General features: G+C 39.0%; 1 protein-coding gene across 1 annotated transcript in view; it reads left to right on the top strand.

Moving 5' to 3' along the window:
* Cntn3 (contactin 3) overlaps positions 1 to 14818 on the top strand; it is a 357126-nt gene that overhangs the window by 117343 nt on the left and 224965 nt on the right. Inside the window, exon 4 of the mRNA XM_051155002.1 lies at positions 9217 to 9392. Coding sequence (XP_051010959.1) covers positions 9217 to 9392 — 176 coding nt within the window. The remainder of the gene's footprint in view (positions 1 to 9216; positions 9393 to 14818) is intronic.

Below are 14818 nucleotides of genomic sequence, written 5' to 3'. Positions count from 1 at the left end.
GAGGTGCTGCCTAGTGTGGAGCTGCGCGCTCAACTAAGCCTGCGCCACAGCAGGGGAGCTGTGGCCGAAGCTGAGTTAGTGCCTCGGGCAGAATTGCTTGCTGGGCTGGGCCAGTACCCAGGACTCTGGGGCCGAACTGTCCGCCGAGTCCAGTCTGGGTCCGAAGGCTCCACACGACCCAAATCCTGCCCCAAGTCCCCTCTCTCGCAGCAACTCCCACCAGCCACCACACCAATCACCTCCACCGGAAGACTATGAGCTGCAAACCTCAGCCACCGCTGCTGGTGCCGCTGGTGCTGCTGCTTCTGCTGCTGCCGCTGCCGCTCCAATCAGAGAAAATGCACACTCCTCCTGTGTGCAGGTCCTCCGCACCCTGGTCCCTCCGAACCGTGGAGCACTCCCGCTGCCGTGATGTTCGGACCTCGGTGTTCCTGGCTCAGAAATCTGTGCAATTCCCTGAATTGTTCACTGGAGCCTCCAAACACGGTCCACACTTCTCACTGCCATCTTGGATCCTCCTGCAAATGTACTCTTGTGAAGCTTTAAATTGTTTCCACATCTCAGAAAGATTGCATTCTGATATCTGAGTGGGGTTTTTTTCTTTTTTGGATGAATTTTAAGATTTCTTGATCAAAGAGAAACTCTGAAAGTTTTACAAAGAATTATGAATTTGCAAAACTGAAAAACTGCATCACATTCTAAAAAAAAAAAAAAAAACTCTGAAATTTGTGACCTTAATTGTGATGTAACTGCCATACTTTAAGTTGCATGTATTCTTTAGACATTGAAGCTCCTGGCATTTGAAGTTCTCACTTAAGAACTACACAACTGAGTTTATAAATTTGCAAAATAAATAAATAAATAGAATAAAAATAGTACTTATTAAAGTAAATTAAAATTTTTGTTTCAAACCTCATCTTTAACCATTCTTGGCCACATGTGGTCCATGGCAAGATTGGACATACTTGCCAGCTTGCTATATTGTTCTGAAATATGAAAAATGTGATTGAAATTTTCAGCAAATAAAATGAGTCTGGATTACAAATTTATTCGGCCATACATTTTAGTAAAAAGGAATTATCATGGCTTCAGTTTTCTGGGTTATTTCCTTCTAAAACCGTGTCTATATATGTGCTTCTATAAGCTTGGGTGAATCTTCTGGGTGCAGTGCTGACAGAAGCCAGAGTAGAGTTTTGGCTGTCCTGGAACTGGAGTTTCAGTCAGTAGTGAGATGCCTGATGTAGACACTGGGAACTGGACCCAAGTCCTCTGCCAGAGTAGCCCATACTAATATCCACTGAGACATCTGTCCAGCCCCAAATTTATATTTTATAAAGATGAAAATATGAGACATTCTTAGAAATTAGCCCCAAATATAAATATTTTGCCTCAAGACCCTGGATACACACTTTTGTTCCTCAGAAGAAGGAAAAAACAAAAACAAGAAACAAAACAAAACAAAAAAAGGAAACAGAATTCCAAAGCTGACTTACACATTTCAGAGTTGAAACAAAGACTAACTCTTTTGAATACATATAACTTTCAGCAAGGGAAAAGAAACATCAATATTTAATAAGATATTGAGATATTTTTTATCACCAGGGGATGAGTTCCATTGAGTGATGGATTTAGTGTTTAGAAGGAGAAAAATAATTATGTTTTGTGAAGATTAACATTCTTCAATATAACTCAAAAACACCTTAGGCCTGAAGAGTGTGCTGTGAAAGCACCCAGGCACATCTGCTGCAGCAGAAGCATATTTAAAGGGGAAGTGTTCTTACTTTTGTGCATAGTAGAGGATCTAGTGATTGTGTCTATATGATGGAAAACCAAGGTAAAGGGAGAACGAAACATTTATACATAATAGAACGCTCTTTCTCTTTTTGGGTCTTTACCTGAAACATAACAACTGTAGCTTTTAGTCTGTTGACACTTACTGAAATAAAGTGTTGCCTCCAATATTTTATGATCTCTTAAATCTTACAGCCTATTAAATAGGCAAGAGGAAGTGACTCTCTATATTTTTTATTTGTTTTTACAGTTTTCCACACAGCCAGTGAACCTTTATTATTCATTAGCTAAACGTAAGAACATAGTTTCTAAATGAAGCCGTTAGGTCGCAAGCATTCTACATCCTCGGCTGTAGTGCTGCTTTTTTTTGTTTGTTTGTTTGTTTGTTTGTTTGTTTACAAACTGTATTTTCTAAGTAATAAAAACACATACATGACTGGGAAGATAGCTCAGGCAGCAAAAAGCTTGCCTTGCAAGGAAAAGACTCTGAGTTAGGTGGCCCAAACCCATGTAAAAACCTAGTGCTGGGGAGGCAGAGCTATTTGGCTCTGCCTGACTCCCTGGATAGCTGACTTATCCCACCTGGCAAGATCAGAATAGTGAGAGGTGAGAAACTGCTTTCTTTTTATTTTTTAAAATTTTTTAGTGGCCAACCAGGGTCTTCCTCTCATCTCATATTACATACCTATGCATATATGAAACCCCACAAGCAATGCCCATATGCACACACAGGCACATAGGCACGCACAGAGAACGAAGGAGAGCAAAAAAACATTTGACATATTCTATGACTCAAAGCTACACAAAATTAAATATATCTCTCCTAACTTCACTTCAGAAACATATTCTCTCTTTAGTCACATTGAGTTGATTCATAGCTGACAAGCCGTATTTACCACAAGAGTTACACCCACTTACATGGTTTACTATCAGTCTGATTCTTCACAAGCCAAGACTAGTACATGTTTCTTCCTTGTTTTGCTAACTTCTCAGGGAAGGCACAAATGTTGAAACCATTTGTGCATGTCAATCTGGTGCACATGAGAGGACATGACCAGAAGCATGCAACAAAGCAGGCGGTGAAGAACCAGCACATGCTTGCTGTGAATAGAACAGTGAGAGAGTAGAGGGGCAGAGGGTCATGCAGCCATGACAGGAGTTGTTCCCTGTGTTGGCAGTGGCATTTACCCTGAAAGAATACCTGTGCCTGGCAGCGTTGTATACAGTTGTCTAAACAAACCCTGTAGGAACTTGGAATTCTGTTTCTTTTACATGTGAAGATTTCAATTCAGAGACATTGAGTACTTTTTTCATGTTCACTAAAGTCGGGCAGGATCAGTCACGTTAGAGATGGATCTTGGATTGTAGAAAAAGAATCACACCACTCAAAGTATTTTGGTTTAACCCTTTGCTTCTGTAGAGGGTGCAGAGTTTTTCAAATCAAGCAAGCAATCACATCCAACAGGAGGCCACTGGGTTTTTAACTTGAATGCAAGGGGTCCTGTAACCAACCCTGAGGGGTCAGAGCTCTGCTTCATATTAGTGCTGCACTTGACCAATCAGAAAAGCAAAGTTACAAAGGAAAAAATATATTTTTGAACGTATATTTTTATTTCAAGAAAATGCTGACTTGGAAGAGATGTCTTCCAAGTGATGTCTTTCCATTTTTCTTTAAAAATGGCATTTTCTTTGTCTTATTTAATTCTTCAATAGAAAATACTAAGTTTTGTTACATTTCCCACAGTTTCTCCCCCCTCCCCCCTTTACAGTGCACATTCTCTTACTTAACAGTGTCTGATTTCCCTGAACCTGAGCTACTCACTAGTGTCATTTTAGTATACAGTAGGGGCTTTTCATGTGATAGATTTTGTACTAAGTCTCCTATGCATGGGATCACATCCAACTGTACCCAGGACTTTAGACTATAACAAGGGATGTCATTTACATTTTTCAAACCATATTCCTGAGTTTCCAGCTAACTCATTGGGTAAAGGAGTTAGTCCCTGAAGAGAGTTTACGATAATGCCATCAGGGGTCATGTTATTAGGAATGTAATTTCAACACTGACCACCTGTAATCACACAGATTCTTCTTTTTATGGCTAGCATCATATCTAGGGCTAGTCTGTTTTCCCATGGAATTCCCCAAGTGGTGTTCAGTTGGTCGGCTATATACTTGATAACATCCCTGTTGTAATCTACAAACTTTTACTGGTTGTAATATATGTTTTAAACACACACACACACACACACACACAGAGAGAGAGAGAGAGAGAGAGAGAGAGAGAGAGAGAGAGAGAGAGAGAGAGAGATACATTTTTACATTTTGTGTATTTAATGTAAAGTATATGTATGTATATAATTTATTCAATGCCCATTTTCCAGTTATGGTAGACTATTAGAGTAGCACTGACTCATGTTCTATTTGATTCCCATTTCTAACTCATTAAGGATTCCTTATTACACTCCTGTTGAATTTACACCAATATGTGGACCAAATGACCCTCCAGGGGATATAAGCTCCCTTTTTGAGGGGACAATTGATGTTGAACTCAAGTAGTTTGGGAATATGCAGTACGGAAAGTGATAGCCACTTGGGCAAAAGCACGCGTCTCCCTCCAGCTGGTTGATAAGATCTTCAGTAAAGGTACCCCACAGCATCACCACCATGTCCTGCCAGTGCGACGACTATATAGTGTGGCATCTTCTCTAAGCCACAGAGACCCTTTACATCCAGACACATTCCCCAAGAATCTACATTGCTCCCCGCTTCTTTCAAATCAAGAGGTGTAATTATTTCCTTCCAAGAGAATTTGGGGGTTGGAATTGCCTCAGTTCCTTTGTGGCTGGGAACAGAAGGGACAAGAACTTAAAGGAGGGATGTCCCTGGGCCACTTTGTCTTGGAAAAGGAAGATGATGTATTGCACCATAGGATTCTGAGCGCTATCAGAATGGTGATAGGACCACTTGAGGTTTTGATCTCCCTGCCACACAAACCTATCACTCTTGTTTAACGTGATGGGAGAATATTTAGCCCGTTCCAGCCATGCACCCAACTGTTTCGTCAGCTAGTCTGTTTCCCTGGGCTCCAAAGTTATAGCCTCCTTGGTCCCTATGAATGCGTATAACTATAATTCATTCATTTGGTTGTAAGGTTTTAATTCTTGGTCAATTAATTATTTGTGTATCATTTGTTGCCCTTTACTATTAATTAGCCCTCTTTCTGAGCAGAGTTTTCGAAAAGCACGAAGTTTTGGAGGCATGCCAGGAGTACATACATAGCATCCCCACATTTCTCTTTAAGTTTTCAAGGACCTGGTTTAAGGCAAATAAATCAAGTCTGTACCAATCAGTTATTTGTCAGTTGCTTAGATTCTATCATTTTTTTTTATTGAATTCCATCAATCACAGAGTACCCATTATGTCTTTCCCCTTGATTTTCTAGGGAGAATCTGTCTGTAAATAGTTGAGTTCCTGAGGAAAAGGAGTTTCTCCCGGGTTTGGGTGGACCTAGGACTGGTACAGAAGGAACAGAAGGAGTCTCTCCATTAAGGAACTCCTCCATTAAGGAACCAGTGTTTAAATAGACAGTGGTTGGAATTAAATCATCTTTCTCTAAGAAAATAGCTTCATATTTTGGGATTCTAAAGCCGGTTAGCCACCATCCAACCTTCTGCTGTAAGAGTGATCTTACTTGCTGGGGAATGCCTATAATTAGGCAGCCACCTAAGGTAAACTCTGGGCTCTTCTAAATGAGAAGAGCAGTGGCAGTCTCTGATCCAGTGCATCCCAGCACTCCCCTTTAAACTGGATCTAATTGTTTTGGCAAATAGGCTCCGGGCAGCTACTTTTCACCCTGTGATCTCAAGTGAGTGGCTTCAGAAACCAAAGCTTTGTCCACACTTACAAAATGAAAGGTCTTGTCTAAAGAGGACAAGACCAACATAGAAGTTATTAATTCTTTTTTAAAGATCTAAACAGCTTGAAATTCTTTTACCTCCCACAGAAGATCTGGTTCCTCTTCTGGGAATTTCTCATTATGGTCTTTTGTTTTGGTATCGTAAGAGTCAGACCAAAGTTTATAAAGCCCCATTGAGCCCAAGAATTTTCTAAATTCTATTGGTTTGAGGGAGTATGGTAGTAATTACTCCACTCTGTTAGAACATAACATTTGGCTTCTTTCACTAGCCATATGGCCTAAGTATTTTATCTCCTTTCCTACAAAGTGTAGCCTTTTTTTTTTTTTTTTTTTTTTTTAAGAAATGCTGAGTACCTGTTCCCAAGTAAACATAATAAGGCTATTGTCGATTTAACAATTTAATTCTTTTGTTTTCAGGACTAATAAATCATCCATGTGTTGGAGGAGCCTAATTTCTAAGAGACCAGAGAAATTTTCAAATTTCTTCTAAAATGTGGCTAAACAAGTTAGGTGACTATGACCTCCTGAGGAAGAAGAGTTCATCTGTACTGATCTCTTTCTGGTTTTTGGGTCTTCCCCCATGTGAATTGAATGCATCTCTCCTCTCTTCTGCCAAAGGGCAATTCTAGAAGGCATCACTGAGATCATCGATACTGAATCATTTTGGTCATAAGGGAGTTTATAAAAGAAAATGAAAGCTTGGGACCTCTGGATGCCTGATAATGAAAAGCTGATATACCTGTCTCTTGGGCTAGCCTACTTCCCATGGAATTTTCTTATAAGGAGCATTGAAGAGGGACATTCAAGTTCCAAGAAGTATATTCTCAAAAAGATCTTTGATAATTGGAGTCAACCCCTCTTCCCTTCCTGAGGAATGGGGTATCATTTGGTTTTAACTATGTCCAAAAGCTTTGAAGATTGATCTGAGTAAGAGTGGTTTTTTTTTTTTTTTTTTTTTTTTTTTTTTTTTTTAGCACTCTCACTGTTTCCTTTTTCAACACAAGCTTCAGGATTTCTTTTTGTGTTCTACTCTGAAGTAAACACACATAAAGTTCAGCTTAGGCTATCTTACCTCCTTTCCTCACGAAAATGGTCTCTCCCTGCTTCCAGGATGAGAAACAACTGCATGTGAGTGTCCCTCTTTTTGTATGCCACTACATTGCTCTTTATTATAGGAGACTTAAAACTACACCTTGAACTTTCAAGGCTTGTAGGTGTTGTCTAAAAAGAGAGGAGATAGGGAAAGATAGTAAAGAGAAACTTGCCCCAGAGTCTACTTGAAAGACATTACCTCCCTCTGTGATAGATCTTATAAATCTGTCAATGGCCCTTAGATAAGAATGCATCTACACTTTCATCACTCCTAGAAAGTCACTGTTTCCTCTTGTTTAAAAGGGGCCATTCTCTCTTTAAGTTTCCCTTCGCCCCTGTAACAATTGTTTTCTCATTTCTCCTTGGAATTTTCTCTTCTGTCCCAGTTATCTATTCAATGATTTGGGCTTTGAATTTCTGGGTGCTGACCCAGAAATTTCTTGGTGCTGACTCACAGTCTGGTTTACATTGCCAATGTTATTTTTGCCCTTTTTTTTTTTTCCTTTATCCCTTTTTAAGGAGAGCTCTGAGGCCCCTTCAGTAACTCTTCCATATTTCTGTCCTTCCAGATTTTAATATTCTATAACTTTGTTCTCTGTCTGGCCAGCTCTTAGTTGCAGGTGTGATTTTTCACATCTTTTATACCAAGGGCTCTCTTGCCTGTAATCTAGGATACTTTCTGAACTGAACCTTAATCCTTTCTAGGAACTCTGCAGTTTGTAGAAAGTTTCCCTGTTGTATGTTTGTCTTTATTCATATTCTGGGACAGGAATACTCTTTTGATTAAATTTTAGTGCTGTAGCGTGTCACCCACAGGACTGAGGAAGCCTTATTCTTCCTCACCTCAGATTTTTATCCTCCCCTTAACCCAAAGTAGAAGCCTGATTTCCCACCCCTGTCTGCAGTTTGTGATATGTTCATCAGAGATTTATCCCTTGCCTTCTTATCCTATTGTGAGAACCCCTCTTGGCTCTTGGTGCATATCTATAAACCAATTGCTCCTGCTCAGAGCCCATCCTTGCCTGCTTCTGCCTCATGAGGATGTTCTCCAGATCAGCTCTCTTTTGTTTCAGTTAAAGGTTTCTAAAACTTTGCCTGAATCCCTTTCTCAAGCTCAGGCCTGATGACTGGCTAGAATATGGCTTAGAAAGCAGCACTTGCTGTGCCTTTCAATGCACACTTCTGTCACACATAGGACTCCTAAGATGCTTTGAAATGCAAGCTGCTATAATTCTCAACCTTTTTCTACCTTTGTTTGTACCAGAAGGTATCTGGTCACTTGTGAGCTTGCTTAGGGGCCTTACTGCTGCACTTTTAATCTACCTTTAACTTTTATTAATAAGGGAGATTAAGTACTTTATAAATTAGGGCAGTTTTTCTATGATCTATAATATAAGTGATGTTATCCTTTATAAAGTGGGCATTATTTTAGCTATATTCTCTAAATTTCTATGCTGAGCAATTGAGCTCAGTATTGTAATTTTTAAAAGTGTATGGGTGATGTGTTTTTGTTATTAGATTTTGGTCGTCTAGGAGATGAGTGAATTAGTTTACAACATGACCTATCCTTGTTTTCATGGCACTTGGGTGGGTTTTTAACAGAGAAATCAACATTGATGTGCTAACATATTTAGTTTTTAGAAACTTTTACTTTTCAGTTAAAAGTTATTTAAAGATAAGATTTTCTTTCTTTTTTTCTTTTTTCCTTTTTTAGTTTTCTTTAATTTTTTTCTTCTATTAATGAATATGTCCCTGGGGTTTATGTCTTCACTTTTTCAGCCCCTAGCTGATGTTAGGGTCTTTTACTGCAGTGTACTGTTGTATAAATAGCTCTATGGAGGCTCCAGGAGAGGGGAGAATGACTGCCCCAGGACAGGTCTTTACTCAGACAAATTGAAATGGAGAGTGGAACAGTTACCAATTAATTTATTAAATGTGCTCAGTCAGGCCAGATAAATCAAAGAAATGTGCTACCCCCTACTTGGTTGTCAGCATGAGATGGGCCTGAAGTTTCTGAGATAATTACCTCAACTTTCTGCTTCATCTTCGCTCACATAGACCCAGCCTGAATTTTCCCCTAGTGAGCTAGTGAAGGAGCTAAATTATCCCCGGCTCTTCAGAAAACCTTTCAACATCTTTAACTTTGAGATGCTGCTTTGCTATGATTTCTACTACACTTTATTCTTTGCTAAGCAAAAATGTATATCTGTTCTTTCTTTATGTGTTTGAGATGGGGGTCCTACTATGTAGCTGAGACTAGCCTAAAGCTTGCAGGAGTCCTCCTGACCCAGCCCCTTGAGTGTTGAGATTCCAGGGTTCGGATGCTTAGAGTAGAGTTTCTGACATTGAGCTGAGCCATCTATTTAAGCATAAGCCTGCTAAGGAAAGAAATGACCTTGACATTTATTTTTCAGATGGCAGCTGAATGGCAGTGACATCGATACGAGTCTGGACCATCGTTACAAACTGAGCGGAGGAAATCTCATTGTTATTAATCCCAACAGAAATTGGGATACAGGAAGTTATCAGTGTTTTGCAACAAATTCTCTCGGAACAATAGTGAGCAGAGAAGCCAAGCTCCAATTTGCCTGTAAGTTTACATTTGTAAATATATCATACCAATATTTTAAGGTGCATATATGCATTTCTGTGGACTTTTAGAAACATTTGGAAATAGGGTGTGACTATCAAACTCAAAAATCGATTGAATAACTGGGCATGATTATTGGACCCTCCTTATATTTCTCTATCAGGATAGAACCGATAAAATAACTGATCTATGTATATTTATTAAAATGGCTATAAACTATGATCTCACTCATACTATAACTGCAGTCTGCTTACACAAAGGCCAATAACCTGGTGGTTGTCTAGTGCACAATGCATGTCACAGCTGGTCTTTGATTTATGCGTGAATCCCGAAGTAGATTTTAATGCCAGTGGGAAAAAAAAAATAGATGAACTTGCCAATGAGAGTGAGGGTTAACAGGCAAAAATGCAAAAGCCTCTTTCTTTCCTGTCCTCTTAGATGGCTTGAAACCTCAAATAAGCCAATCAAGAAAATCCCCTGCAGGTGTGACCAGATGTTTGGATTTTAGTAGATTTGAGACGTAGTTAACCAAGCTCTGCTATCACAGATCCCAATCTAATATAAAATTGAGGTATGGAAATATGTCCCGGTGTGCCTGTGTGTATTCTATATTGATATTTTGCAAGAATTCTCTCCCGAGACTGAGGAAGAACACAGTGAAAGCTGTACTTATTCAGCTGTGACTGTGTTTAGTACTAAGCTGGAATTGAAAGGCGTATGAGGTTCCTGTCCCTGTTGCCCTTATACTTGAACATTCAAACTAAAAATACATCCTGCAACTTTGAACGAAACTAAGGGAATGAGGATGAGTAAAGAAGAAAATAACTTGCCTTGTGACATATGAGTGGCTTCCTTGTGGTTTTGTCACATGTGACACCCCTCTAAGGACCTTCAGTATGACCCCCATTGAGCAGGGGCATTGAAGACCATGTCTACACCATACCAACAAGTGAGCTGAACACATTCTGCCCACTAGAGAGTTTAAAACTGGAACCAGAGACCCAGTTTCACTTTTATCTATTTCCTACCTCTTTTTCCTTTGGTTGTAATTATGTTGTGTATAGAATGAATATCATAACCGCTTGAGTTTAATGTTTCTTTTAGTTCTTTTACATGGCAATAACTCTGAAATTGTAATATACAACTTCTTATTCTGGTGGTATTTACTGCTGCCTCTATACAGGCATAATGAAATTGTTGGTGTGGCATGTAGTGTATGTTTTAATTTTTTGCAATCTTCCTTTGTAACAGCCATGCTTGGCTTTGTTCTTGTAATTATGGTCTAATATGTTTCTCATTTAGTTTTTGTATCAAATATGTACCTTTATCTTTAAAAGATTTATTTATTCTTCTATGTGTGTGTGGGTATGCATGAATGTATGTATATATGACATGTTGGTGCAGGTGTCCTTGGAATCCAGAAGAGAGCACCAGATCCCACAGAGCTAGAGTTGCATGTGGCTGTGAGCCTTTCAGTGTGGATGCTAGGAACTAAATATGTGTCATCAGGATGAGCTAAGAGAGAAAATCTTATCCTGTACATGGGTAACACCATGGGCTGGTGGCTCTGAGGAAGTAAATGTGGGCAAAGCAGGAATCCAGGAGACACAAAGGATATTGTCTTCTGACCCCTCCTCTGCCATGCATCCCTGCGCACTCCTCTGTTCTTCTAGCCACTTTTTCTTCCATGCTCTCATTGCCATAGTTGGGAGAAAACATTGAAATTGTGAGCCAAAGAAGCCTTTTCTTTTCTAGACATTTTTTTCTTGACACTTGCCGAAGTGACACAAAAGTATAAGGAACAGTAACCTTAACCTTCTATGTAGCTGTCTGAAAGTGCAGGTCTGAGACACAGATATGGGCACGATAAAGATCCCTTGACCCTGCTGCCCTTGGTACCCATCAAAAGTTATCAACAGATGACAAAGTTCAAAACACAAAACAAATTGCTGCTCAGGTCATAATGCCTAAACTCTTCTTCTCCCTCCACCCCTCTCAGCTCCTTTTCTTCTCTTCCCCATTTTCTTATTGTCTTACTATTTCTTGCAGGGTCTTTGGTTTTGGGTGGTGGGCATGTCCCACACCATCAGGACATAGTTTCTTGCTGTCTGAACTCAAACTCAACTTCAGGAAGTGCTGATGGTCCCTGACATTTTCCTTCATCATTCTCATCATCACAAATGTATTAACTACACCCATTCTTGCCATATGGCTGCATATCAGTCTGGGTATGCAGTAAGATTCTTTTGCTTTGTGATATTTTATAATTTTTGGTGTTTTTCCTGAGTAATTCATCTAGAAGATTTAGAAATTAATCTTGTTCACAAGCCTCATAAGACTTAACGTTAATAAAGTACAGAATGTGTTCCTTTTAATTAATGTGATAAGGATATAGATTCTGGTAAAGAGGTTAATGAAGGAAATTATTATTAATCATTAATTGTAATAGAGGTGGGAGCTATTTAATAGCTGTTAGAGTAGATTACCTTAACTTGAAAATGAGGACAGAATATAATCCTAATATGTAAATGAAAGGAAGCATAAAGGTGGGGGTGGGATGTTTGTGTGACCAGGACACTGGTAACTGCAGTTCAGAGAAGCCCTGGCTGTCTTGACTGAAGGAAGAGGTTTGGTAAGCACTGCCACTAAACAGTATTCCTCAGCATAGCCAGGCTACATTGTATGTGCTGATGTTTCACCTCATCATAACCAGGCTACATTGTATATGCCGATGTTTCACCACTCTTTGTTTGCTTCAATAAGGTGGAAAGTTCTGCTGTGCTCAGCACAGATGAGTGGATGTATGGAAATATAGCCATTGCCCTACCTTAGGATGGGTAAAATATAAAGACATTGTATTTTATTTTTAAGGTGATTTCAAATACCTTTGGGAATAAAATTAAGATATAATTAGTAATTCAAAGCCATTTTTCTTTGGAGGATTTTAGTATCTTTCAGTAGACTGTGGAATACATGGACAAATTATTGACACAGGAAATATTTGAGAGAATATGAATTTTATATTTTTTTTAGTTATTTGTTTTTCTCTCAAGTGTGGGTAGATTTTTATTTCTGTTGGAGGTGTTTTCAAAACTTCTTAATTCTACACGCTGAAGGTTTAAGAAGTTGTGTTCAAAAGCCCACACATGCTTACTCTAATTGATTAGTTTTGTCTTACTGTTTAATAATTCTTGATTATAATTTTTAAAATTTTAAACATGTTTGAGAGGGAATGTGTTTATAAAATTAAGAATTATACTAGATATACAATGGTATGAAGAAAATATGAGAAATTTCTTTTAATTGCCACTTATTGGTTAAGATTTGAAATATTTGAAATGCCATTTTTTTTTTCTTAAAAAAAAAAAAAAAAACCCTAATAAAACTCCTTTCTTTATCACTAATAATACAGATGGTTACTATTCTAAATGAAATGCATTTCATGTAGGATCATTTGTCCATATTTTGACTGCATGTGTATGTACTTCTAAAAGAATTTTATCATTGTAATATTTTAATGACATTTAACATAATGTATATATGTCCGCCATATTCATTCAGGCCTATGCTTGGAAATACCTTGTGAATACTTATTATTATTAAGGTTTTTTAAATGTGTATAAAACTGATCAATGCAAAATTGTGCTTATTTGTGATTTTTGAGTTTCACCCATAAGTTTAAAGAATTCGAGAGCATTTTAAATTATCGGCACTTATATGGCTTTCTATGGTGTGACACTCCGTAACAATCTATATTATCATTCTTTGACAACTTCATATATGTATACATGTTATCTTGTCACATCCACTTCCCCAGTCTCCCTTCTCCTGATCCACTCAACACACCCCTCTCACCTTCATGTATTCTTTTATTTTTTTTAATAACACACCGAGTTCAAATAATGTTGCCTCCATGTACGTAGTGTGGGGATAATTCTCCTTAGCACTGGCAATCCATCATTTTCCATACCCCCAAATAAAAATGATGCCACTCCACTACCAGCCATTAACCACCCATCTCCTATCTCCTCACCCCTCTGTGGATGTCAGCCAGTCTTTTAAAAATGATGGTTTTCATGTGTTATAAATGATTCTTTTGGCATTTATGTGTACCTTTTAAAAACTTTTTTACTTAATTAATTTATTCAGATTACAGATCAATTATTATCCCATCACTTGTATCCTCCTGTTCCTCCCTCCCTCCCACTCTCACCCTATTCCCCTCCCCTAGGTCTGTGAACGAGAGGGACCTCCTCCTCCACTTTATGGTCATAGGCTATCAAGACTCATCTTAGTAGCCTGCTTATTCTTTCTTTGAGTGCCACTAGGCCTCCCCACCGAGGGGAGGTCATCAAATATGGGAAACCAGAGTTCATGTCAGAGTTAGTCCCCACTCTCCACATAACTGTGGAGAATGTCCTGTCCATTGGGTAGGTCAGAGTAGGGGTTTGATGTTTACTACTTGTATTGTCCTTGGTTAGTGCAATAGTTTGAACAGATACCACTGGGCCCTGATCATGATGTTCTTCTTGTAGGTTTCTAGGACCTTCTGGATCCTTCTATTTCCCCATTCTCCAATATTTCTCTTATCTAAAGTCCCAGTAGGATGTCCTCACATCTATCCCAATCTCCTGGTAATCACGGTAATCCTGGTAGTCCATAGTGTAAATGTACCACAGTTTCTTTATCCATTCTTCAACTGAAGGGCATTTAGGCTGTTTCCAGGTTCTGGCTATTATGAATAAGGCTCCTATGAACATGATTGAGCATATGTCCTTGTTGTGTGGTGGAGCATTTTCTGGGTATATTCCAAGGCGTGGAATAGCTGGGTCTTGAGGAAACCCTATTCCCAGGTTTCTGAGAAAGCACCAGATAGATTTCAAAAGTGGTTGTCAAATTTGCATTTCCACCAGCAATGCAGGAGTGTTCCTCTTTCTCCACATCCTTGCCAGCATGTGGTGTCACTTGACTTTTTGATCTTAGCCATTCTGATGGGTGTAATATGGAATCCCAGAGTCATTTTGATTTGCAGTGCTCTGATGACTAAAGACGCTGAGCATTTCTTTAAGTGTTTCTCAGCCATTCAATAATCCTCTGTTGAGAATTCTCTGTTTCGTTCTGAGCCCCACTACTCAATTGGGTTATTTGGTTTGGTGGTGTTTAATTTCTTTATTATTATTATTATTAATTTATTCTTGTTACATCTCAATGTTTATCCCATCCCTTGTATCTTCCCATTATTCCCTCCCTCCCATTTTCCCCTTATTCCCCTCCCCTATGACTGTTCCTAAGGGGGATTACCTCCCCCTGTATATGCTCATAGGGTATCAAGTCTCTTCTTGGTAACCGGCTATCCTTCCTCTGAGTGCCACCAGGTCTCCCCCTCCAGGGGACATGGTCAAATGTGAGGCACCAGAGTACGTGAG

This window comes from Acomys russatus, chromosome 13 (assembly GCF_903995435.1).
Source record: "Acomys russatus chromosome 13, mAcoRus1.1, whole genome shotgun sequence".
Classification (NCBI taxonomy): Eukaryota; Metazoa; Chordata; class Mammalia; order Rodentia; family Muridae; genus Acomys; species Acomys russatus.
Note: the sequence above shows the minus strand (reverse complement) of the source record. Positions and strands in the feature narration are given on the sequence as shown.